The sequence below is a fragment of the Loxodonta africana genome, chromosome 4 (assembly GCF_030014295.1).
Source record: "Loxodonta africana isolate mLoxAfr1 chromosome 4, mLoxAfr1.hap2, whole genome shotgun sequence".
NCBI classification, from domain to species: domain Eukaryota; kingdom Metazoa; phylum Chordata; class Mammalia; order Proboscidea; family Elephantidae; genus Loxodonta; species Loxodonta africana.
The window spans coordinates 86913616-86923830 of record NC_087345.1 but is presented as its reverse complement, the minus strand read 5'-3'; the positions used below and the strand labels follow the sequence as shown (position 1 = coordinate 86923830).

At 36.0% G+C, this 10215-nt stretch overlaps 1 protein-coding gene across 1 annotated transcript; it reads left to right on the top strand.

Moving 5' to 3' along the window:
* The first annotated feature begins 2540 nt into the window (after positions 1–2540).
* Positions 2541–3785, top strand: LOC100666515 (olfactory receptor 9K2-like). Its single transcript, XM_003405485.3, has one exon. The coding sequence runs from the start codon at positions 2844–2846 to the stop codon at positions 3783–3785; it is 942 nt and encodes a 313-aa protein (XP_003405533.1). The 5' UTR covers positions 2541–2843.
* The last annotated feature ends 6430 nt before the right edge of the window (positions 3786–10215 follow it).

The window sequence follows — 10215 nt, the reverse complement described above, 5'->3', positions numbered from 1 at the left end:
GTCAAAATCTTCTCTGTCTTTATGGCTCTTCTTCCTGTTAGCATGCTTTGTAACCACACATCTATGTATAAATATTAGTGTAAACATATGCACACAGCTATCTTGGGGTAAATTTAATTGATATTGGCTGTTTCATAATAAATTGAAGGTAGGCAAAAAAGAAAATGCAATACATTTGTACTTTAAAAAGAAATTTATTTCTAGTACTCACGTGTCATCTTTTTCTAGGTAACATATATTAGGTGGTTCACATGTATCAGTGGAGGAATAAATAGATGAATACACTTTATTCTTGAAAAAATAATAATGACCTCAAAATAATTATTTATTGGTCACTTGACACTGGATTGTGTAGTTTCAGACAATATGGTATAATGTGGTTAATAAAACTGAGATCTACATATTAAACAAAGGAAATATGATGCTAAATGTCTGCCAAAAATCCAGTGCGTGGTGTGAATTTTATAGCTTTGACAAGGCCACCTTACTTTTGCTAAAAATCTCTAATCTCTTTCTCCTTCCATTACCTACTTATATGTGACTGATGGCTGAAATTCCTCTGTTAAATCTTCATTCCTTTAACCCTGGTTTTTAAATAATAATAATAAAAAAAACCCCAGTGCCCTCCAGTCAATTCCGACTCATAGCGACCCTATAGGATGGAGTAGAACTGCCCCATAGAGTTTCCAAGGAGCGCCTGGCAGATTCGAACTGCCAACCCTTTGGTTAGCAGCTTAAGTGTAAATAGAAACCCTGGTGGCGTAGTGATTAACTACTTTTTGCTAACCAAAAGGTAGACAGTTGGAACCCACCAGGCACTCCTTGGAAACACTATGGGACAGTTTTACACTGATTCGGAATCGACACCATGGCAGCGGGTTTGCTTTTTTTTTTTTTTTTAAGGGTAAATATCCTTATAGAAGTTAACATGAGCACCTAGTGCTTTTCTCAACAACAGATTAAATTAAGATTATTCAGATGAATTTCAGTTTGGAATGCAGGCAGAAGGTAAAGGAGGGTTTTAAAAATTATGCTACTGAACTGCTACCAGTTTTTTTTTTTTTTTTCCTCTTATGAACAAAGTTGTTAACTTTTTAAAGAAAAATTGGTATCGGGTAGAGTCACGGGGTGGAGTAACCAATAAACAAGATACACACAGCTTTATAGTCAGCAAGGTACACATGGGCTTGTGTTTACTTATTAATCTGTAGTGTACAATTTCACCTGATTTTCACCGCATCTGTAGTGCACAATTTCACCCCTTGTAAGCAAGCACAGGTAAACCCATGTGTACCTTGCTTATTGAGTAACCTGTCCCCAGGGTAGAGAGAAGAAATCAGGTGAAGAGAAGGTGATGAAAATAATAGAAGTTGAAGGATTAAAGCAGAATAGTCACATGCTTAAGAGAAGTTGAAAGTCAAGGGCAGAATATACTGACTCTGCTATTTGTGCTAAACCAAAAAATAAGTACTTTTTCTATCATTTGCTGCTTTCAATAAGACACACAATCTATCCCCTCCATTGCAGCTGCTGCTGCTGTTTTGAGTCCCCTGTGTCAGGTAGTTTTAAATGATAACTGGTTTTAAAGTCTGAATAAAAGGGGCGGGGGGAGACCATGTCACTTCATTTATTCACCAAATTGAGGAAACAAAATTTCCGAAGTTATAAAATTAACAGAGCAGATTACTCAACTGTGTGGCAGATTCAAAGTAATGACTGAAAATTTTAATACATTTAATGAGCTCTCTCTGAATATAAAAAGGTCAATGAAATTAGCATTCTAAGGTGATCGTTTTTCCTCTAATTAAAAAGTTAGGCAATTCACTGTTTAGAAGCTTTCTTTTTTCTTAGTTGCACAGATTTTAAAGACCAAATTGGCTTCTTGACAGTTTTGTACAGAGATTTACAGGATTCATGGATTTCTCCTAGTAGCATGTCTGAACTTAGTCCACTTCAAGAAGCTGAAGATTCACCCTATTTTTTAAGGTTTTTAACTTGGGACACCCAACTAAATATCTTGATGACCTATTTAAAAATCACATGCTGGGAGGCTTGTGGTTATTAACCTCTAGTAATGTCTACTCATTTTTTTTTTTAATGTCTACTCTTTTTTTTTTAATGTCTACTCATAGAATTTTAAATCATTCTTTTTTTTTTTTTAATCTATTTTAAAATAGGAGAGTACCTTGCTGGTGGAAATTGTTAACATGCTTAGCTGTCAACTGAAAGGTTGGTGGTTCAAATCTACCCAGAGGTGCCTTAAAAGAAAGGCTTGGTAATCTACTTCTGAAAGATCACAGCCATTGAAAACCCTGTGGAGCACAGCTCTACTCTGACACACATGTGGGTGCCATCAGTTGGAATCTGTTCAATGGCAACTAGTTTATTTATTATAAAATAGGTATATTCTAGAGGATAAAATAGATTTGAAATTACCAAATAATGATGAGAGTATTTACCTCTCAAAATTCTCAGCTATGTTAAACTTAGCATGTAAATCAAGTGAGGAGCTAAATAGGTATAAGGAAATAGTGATTTAAGAGTGAAGGACATGTGTACTATAACAGGAAGAGCCCTGGATATGCATAGAGGCAGGAGAAAACTATGAGTTAGGTGTGATGTGGTGACAGGCAATTGATGTTGTGATGGGCAATTCACAACACACCACAGATTCAATTCCTGCAAAAGGGTGAAACAAATCATAAAATAAATGATTAGCAAAAATGAGAAAACAATATGAGTTTAAATGTCTTTTACAAGAGAAAGGGATATTTTATAATACCAGGAAAAGGTAGAAGATTCACTTTTTAATCTTGTCTTATACCTCTTGGCAGGTTCTTGCCATGGGTGACAAGGGAACAAGCAACTACTCAGATGTAACTGACTTCATTCTTGTAGGCTTCAGGGTCCGTCCAGAGTTCCACATTCTCCTGTTCCTACTATTCCTGCTGGTCTATGGCATGGTCCTTTTGGGAAACATTAGTATGATGGCAATCACTGTGATTGACTCCCAGCTGAATACACCAATGTATTTCTTTCTAGGCAATCTTTCCTTCATTGACCTCTCCTACTCTACTGTTATTGCACCGAAAGCCATGATCAACTTCCTGTCTGAGAAAAAGACTGTCTCCTTTGCAGGTTGTGCTGCCCAGTTTTTCCTCTTTGCTCTCTTCATTGTGACAGAGGGCTTTGTCCTGGCAGCCATGGCCTATGATCGCTTCATTGCCATCTGCAATCCTCTTCTTTACAGTGTGCACATGTCAAGACGCCTCTGCACACAGCTAGTGGCTGGTTCCTATTTCTGTGGCTGGGTCAGTTCTCTACTCCAAGTCAGTGTCACATTCTCAGTGACGTTCTGTGCTTCTCGAGTCATTGATCACTTCTACTGTGATTCTTACCAAATTGAGAAGATTTCCTGCTCTAATCTCTTTGTCAATAAGATGGTATCTCTCAGTTTGGCTGCCTTCATTATTTTGCCCACAATAGTTATTATTGTAGTATCTTACATTTATATTGTGTCTACAGTCTTGAAGATCCCCTCCAGTGAAGGCAGGAAGAAAGGCTTTTCCACCTGTAGCTCCCACCTGGGGGTTGTGAGTGTACTCTATGGGACAGTCTCCTTTGTGTATCTCACACCTCCAAGCAATCCTGAACTTCGAAAAGTGGCTTCAGTATTTTACATATTGGTCACACCCATGTTAAACCCTCTGATTTATTCTCTAAGAAATAAGGACGTCAAACAAGCTTTGAGGAAAATCCTATGGAAGAAAAAAGCTTTATCTTAACTCTGCTTTCTGTGCTTTCGTCATTAATGGGCCCATTGATTCTTTTGCCCTAATTTGTTTTTAATCTGGGGTCAAAGTTGATTCACTTAATAATCCTTTAAGTTGCCCATTCCACACATGAATTATTTTCATTGAAGAAGGAGTACCAATATATCGTTCACTCTTCTTTATGAGGAGTGTTCTATCTGAATATATTGGGAATTAAAAAAAATTGCAGTCATTCTATAAACAAATACACTCCTTGCTCTTTCTAGGTATTATCTTAAGAGAATTTAATTTCAATTTTTTTTTTCCTTCAGGGCCTATTGGGGTGATGGGCAGAAAAATTGCTTTGGTAGAATATTAAACGTGGAATGAGTAATCTGTAATGATGTGAGGAAGTGCCAATCCAAGACAGGATTATTTCTGAGTTGTTATATTTAACTGTTTTATAAAATATTTTTATGATGACAAGTCACAATAATCTGGTCCCATAATCCTTGAATAAAAAATAGAGTCTAACATCTTTTTTTTTTTTTTAAATGCCCATGCCATCATGAGTTTATCAGAACAACTCAATAAATCATTGGTGTTTAATTTTATCTTATTGATATTTATTTTTTATACTGGTTACTATTGGTTTGTTACCATATCAAAGAGATGGATAAAGACATTCTGTGTCTAATCTTTTAGTGACTGAATACACAAATCCAGGAAGGGAAAGTCTTTAGTACTGATGTGCTATCATTAACCCAAAAAACAAACCCATTGCTGTCGAGTCAATTCTGACTCATAGCGACCCTATAGGACAGAGTAGAACTGCCCCATAGAGTTTCCAAGGAGCGCCTGGTGGATTTGAACTGCTGACCTTTTGGTTAGTAGCCATAGCACTTAACCACTATGCCAGCAGGGTTTCTGCACTATCATTAGAGGACAAAAATTGCCTAGATGTCTCAAATCACTTTTATCAATTTTTATTGGATTTTTTTTTGTTTTCCTTGGTAACTGCTATTTACATGTACACACATTTTAATTGTTCTGCAATTATTGCATTGTATTTGATGTTTAAATTATATGTGATCTTACTGTCTACTTAATATTTGCCATATTGATGTTGCATTTTAGTGAGGATATTTACATTTTTTGAGTAGCATTTTTGTTTCTGAGATGCTATCATTTTCCCGATCCAGACATCTGCTGTCAAGTGTGTATTCTTAGGTACTTCAAATTTCCAAATGTGATGAAATCAACAGAAAATATTGCTGATGAGAAGCATCAAAGGATTGCTTCTATTGTATCTCTTTCATCTGTGTATTATGAGATGTAAATTGGATGGTGATGGAAAGATGCAGAACTGAGATAACGTTGAAAAAAATGTTGTACTGTTTAATGTGTCATTGCCTACTTCCATAACAACAGAATATATCTATACAGTCATTCAAATTTTTGAAAGACTCCAGAGATCATAGAGAGTATACAACTCCTGGCAGAGGACAGAAAAGGAGGAGAATAGTGAAGGACAGGAAATAGTAGAGTAGAATACCAATTTCTCTTCTAAATCTTACTTATCCTATCTTAGAAGAATTCCTGAACCAAAGATTACTTCAATTTTTTTTTTTTTCTCTCACAGAAAGAAGAGATGTTCTTTTCATTATTCTGAATGTAGTTTTAGACTCAGGAGATGGATTTTCTTCTCTCCTTTTATTTCTAAGAGATCAATTAATATTGTTTCACCAACTTCTGCATCACAGCAACAAACATCCCTTTTCAGCTTGCTTAATTGAGTGCATACCAGTTATTTTTATTTGTTTGTAAAGCGTTAAAATTACTTTGTCTAATCTGAGCAAGAGGAATATATTGAAAGTTATTGGAAACACATTGAATCAATAGAAAAGTTCAGGAACCAGCCTTGTAATTGGGTAGAAACCAACGTATCCGAAGGAATGAAAAAGGGAGAACTGTAGAAGAATGTGCTATCAGAATCCTGTCACACTGAATACTACATCTGGGACATGTGAATTTTTAAGAATTTTCCTTTTTTTTTTTTTCCTGTACTTTTAAATTCTGAGAGGAAATTACTGCACAGCTTTTGGGTATGTTCCTGCCCCTTTCCTAGGGGATGGCTGAATCCTCGACTATAATCTTATCTAAGTAAGAAGAAATAAATCTTCAAAAAGTAATGTCACATCTATTAGAACAGCTAAAATGGAAAACAAACAAACAGAAAAGCCCCCCCCCCAAAAAAAAGCTGACAATATCAAATGCTAGCAAGGATGCAGAGCAATGGGAAATCTCATTCATTGCTTCTGGGACTGCAAAATGGTATAATTTGAAGGCAAATTGGGAGTTCCTTACAAATTTAAACATAGACTTACTGTATGACTAAGTGATTGTTCTGGAGATTTGCTCAAATGATTTGAAAGCTTATGCTCATACAAAAATTGCACATCAATATTTACAGCAGCTTTATTTGTTATTACCAAACACTGGAAGCAATCATGATGTTTTTCCATAGATGAATAAAGTGCTATTTAATGATAAGAGAAACAAAGTTGTAATTCACACAACATGGATAAATCTTTAGTACATTTTACTATATGAAATTATGATTTCATTTTGGAAAAGGCAAAACTATAAGGAAGGAAAAAAACCAGATGAGTGGTTTCCGGGGTTTTGGAAATGGGAAGTGTTTGGCTAGAAGAAGCCCAGGAGATTTTTAGGGTAAGGTATTGTGGTGGTAGACACACAACACCGTGCATTTATTTGTCAAAACCCATAGAATTGCGCAGCACAAAGGGTGAACCTTAATAAATAAAAATTAAACAAAAAAAGAAAATCAAGTAGGAATTTAGGTAATCCCAGGATAGAATGCATACTGTGACAAACAAGCCAAACTATATTACAAATGTATGACATAACCTCAGTAAAGAAGCGAGGGAAAAAAGGTGCTAATCTAAGTAATCTTGGAAACCGGTTTCTGACTGAAATTGTGAAACTAAATACAAAAGAAACAGTGCATAAACACTGAACTCTAGTTAGTAAAGTTGTTTCTCATGGGGGTAAAAATGTACAGGTTTACAATTCTGAAACTGTTGTACATGTATATTGAGATTGAACAAGTAGATAAATGAATGGCAAATGGTGAAGACTAGGTGTCTCATTGTCAGGGAGGGAGGGGGAAGGCTAGAATGAAGAATATGTAATGGGATTAGATTTGGAGACATCAGTATAAACTCATCTGTATATTACCATTGATACATACATATAGATGCAGAAATGATCATAGACGTGTGTATAGATGTATTAGTATGCATAGATATGTTTTCTAGCTCTGTCTGTTGAGATAGTCTAGAAGCAGTGACACTCCAGTAGTAACAAGCACACCTCGTGCCCAGATCTTGGTTTCTAATACCATTCTCCAACAAAAGGAACCAGAGCTCCTTAAGAAATAGCAGATTCTAGAGCTGAAGCAAGGAACATACAATAGAGGCGTGAAACATTTTGTAGTATCAGAAAATAAGAGTCCTTAAAAGACAAAAAGATGAGGGCATCTTAAAGGGAAACAGAAATCGATTGGAAGAACTTCCAATGGCCAAAGTTGTAACAACTTGAGGAATGAAATAAAGAACTTAGTGTTCGATTATAACTGAAAGTATGAAATAAATATCCATGAGTTCATAATATATGAATGATAAATAAATAAATAGGAGAAACGAAACAAATCTCTTGTACAGAATTCCAAATAATTTATGTAGATAACCTTTCCCCTTAAGGAAGTGGAACTTAACTTTCTGCCCCTTGTGTGTGGCCTGCTCTTAGTGGATTGCTTATGAATAATAGAGTATGGAAGGTGTAGGGGATAACTTTACAATGGGGAAATCTAGCAAACAATTCCTCAGACAGGTGATCAAGGTTAACAATGTCATTGACAAGTCATATTGATAGTCTGTACCTGCTAATAAGGAGCCTTGGTGGTGCAGTGGTTAAAGCTCTTGGCTGGTAACCAAAATGTTGCCCGTTTGAACCCACCAGCTGTTCCATAGGAGAAAGATATGGCAGTCTGCTTCTGTAAAGATTTACAGCCTTGGTAACCCAGTGGGGGTCAGTATGAATCTGAATCTACTTGATAGCAGTGGGTACCTGCTAATATAATGTGATGAGGCAAACATTTCACTTCTTTGGCTTTCTTCCCAAAACTCATATTCTTAGTTTAGCTACGCAAAAAAAATCACGCACAATCAAATTGAGAGACATCTACAAAATATTTGACCAGTACTCATCAAAACTGTCAAGATCATCAAAAATAAGAAAAGTCTAAGAAACTGTCAGATCCAAGAGAACCCTAAGAGAATGAGCGCTAAAGGTAATGTGGTATCCTGGATGGAATCCTGGAACGGAAAAAGGACATTAGGTAAAAACTAAGAAAATCTGAATAAAGCATGGAGTTTAATTAGTAGTAATGTACCAATGAGGAGCCTTGGTACAATGGTTAACTGCTCAGCAGCTAGTCAAAAGTTTGACTGTTTAAACCCACCCAGTGGGTCTATGGGAGAAAGACCTGGCCATATGCTCCCAGAAAGTTGACAGTCTAGAAAACCCTACTTTGTCACATGGAGTCACTATGAGTTGAAATTGCCTCTATAGCACCTAACAAGAATGATGTACCAATATTGCTTTCCTAGATGTAATAAATGTTCCATGTTAATAATAAAAGAAATTTGGTGAGTGATATGTGAAATCCCTTTGCACTATCTCTGCAATTTTTTTGTAATGATACACTATTACAAAATAAAATGTTTATTTAAATAAAACATAATAAAGATATGTTTCCAAAAAAACCCAAATCCACTGCCATCAAGTTGATCCTGACTCATAGTGACCCTATAGGACATAGTAGAACTGCCCCATAGGGTTTCCAAGGCTGTAAATCTTTATAGAAGCAGATTGCCACATCTTTCTCTCATGGAGTGGTTAACGGGTTCCAGTAGTCAACTTTGCAGTTAACAGCAGAGCGCTTAACACTGTGCCACCAGGGCTCTTGAAAATATGTTTAGGAAGGAAAAATTAACACCAGGAAGGATAAGGAAAAAAAAAAAAACTACTACAGTTCACCACTTTGTCAGCCAACCCCAACATGCCTGTTCTCAAACATTTGTTTCAGTTTCTGACACCAAACAACTATTACACTGTTACAAAACAACACAAACCAGAACACTCAATTATTCCTATATAGAGAAAAAACCCTTGTAACCTACTATATCCAAAATCAAGTCAGAATTTTTGGCTGATTTCTATTTTTTTAATCTAATTCCCTTATGTACCTGTGTTGATATGCTGCATCTATGGAATGAATGGCAAATTTACCTACTATCAAAAGAAACTATTACAGTAGGAAAAATGAAAAGGAAAGAAAAGATAATATATGGCACACCAAGGAATGGAAATTAGTAGCTATCTCTGTCTTTATTTTTGAAATTGACCGCAAGCCTATGGCTTGGCTCTGTCCAGCTTTTCTTAGTTTGTGTGAGAACGTTGGGGGTGGTTTTGGCCACTGATAGTAACTGCTTGTTGTGTCCATCAATGTCCAGCGTCCAGTGTGTCCAATGTAAATTTCATTAACATTTACCACTAGGCATAATATAAAAGGAGGTATCTTAAATGATACTTAGCAGTCCAAAATCTGCCCTTCTCCATTTTATAGCGTCCAATCTATATTCCTTGATATTCAGAATTGATAACCCCAGACTACACCACAATCCACTTCTTCATCTTCTGGCATATGGAATCTAAAATAACAAGGCATGTTAATTGCTGCTTCCAATTCATCTGCAATACATTGTGTTTCTTGGAGAAAGTATTTCTCCACTGGGTACTAAAATCCCTAAACTAGCTGGTCTTTGAGCCCTAGAGATAGGAATTTTATATTTTTAAATGAGTCTCTAATGTAAATGAGATATAAAAAAATTTTTTTTTTAATATACCACCCATATATTTATTCCTTGCTCCTCAAAACAATGTGTTCTGGCTGTCAGCATAATGCCATCATGATTTGGCCATACAATTAGAGAAAATAATTGGATCGTGATGGATATCTTGTTGTCTTATAATGATCTGTCTCACAGCTGAATCTGTAATCTTCAATAAACAATTTCATAATTTTATAAGGCTAATTATTTCTGGGCAGTCAGGTATTGGAGAAGACAAAGGTATCTGGAAAGAAGGCTTTTTTTTTTTTTTTTTTAAACCCCTCAGTCAATTTGTCATAGGGAACTCTCAATGAGGCTATACCAAAAACCAAACTCATTGCTGTAGAGTTGATTCTGACTCATAGCAACCCTATAGGACAGAGTAGAACTGCCCCATAGGGTTTCCAAGTAGTGGCTGGTGGATTTGAACTGCTGATCTTTTAGATAGCAGTTGAGCTCTTAATCACTGTGTCACCAGGGCTCCA

Excerpts from the sequence above, each read along its gene's own strand:
- LOC100666515 (XM_003405485.3), top strand. The coding sequence starts at position 2,844 with ATGGGTGACAAGGGAACAAGCAACTACTCAGATGTAACTGACTTCATT.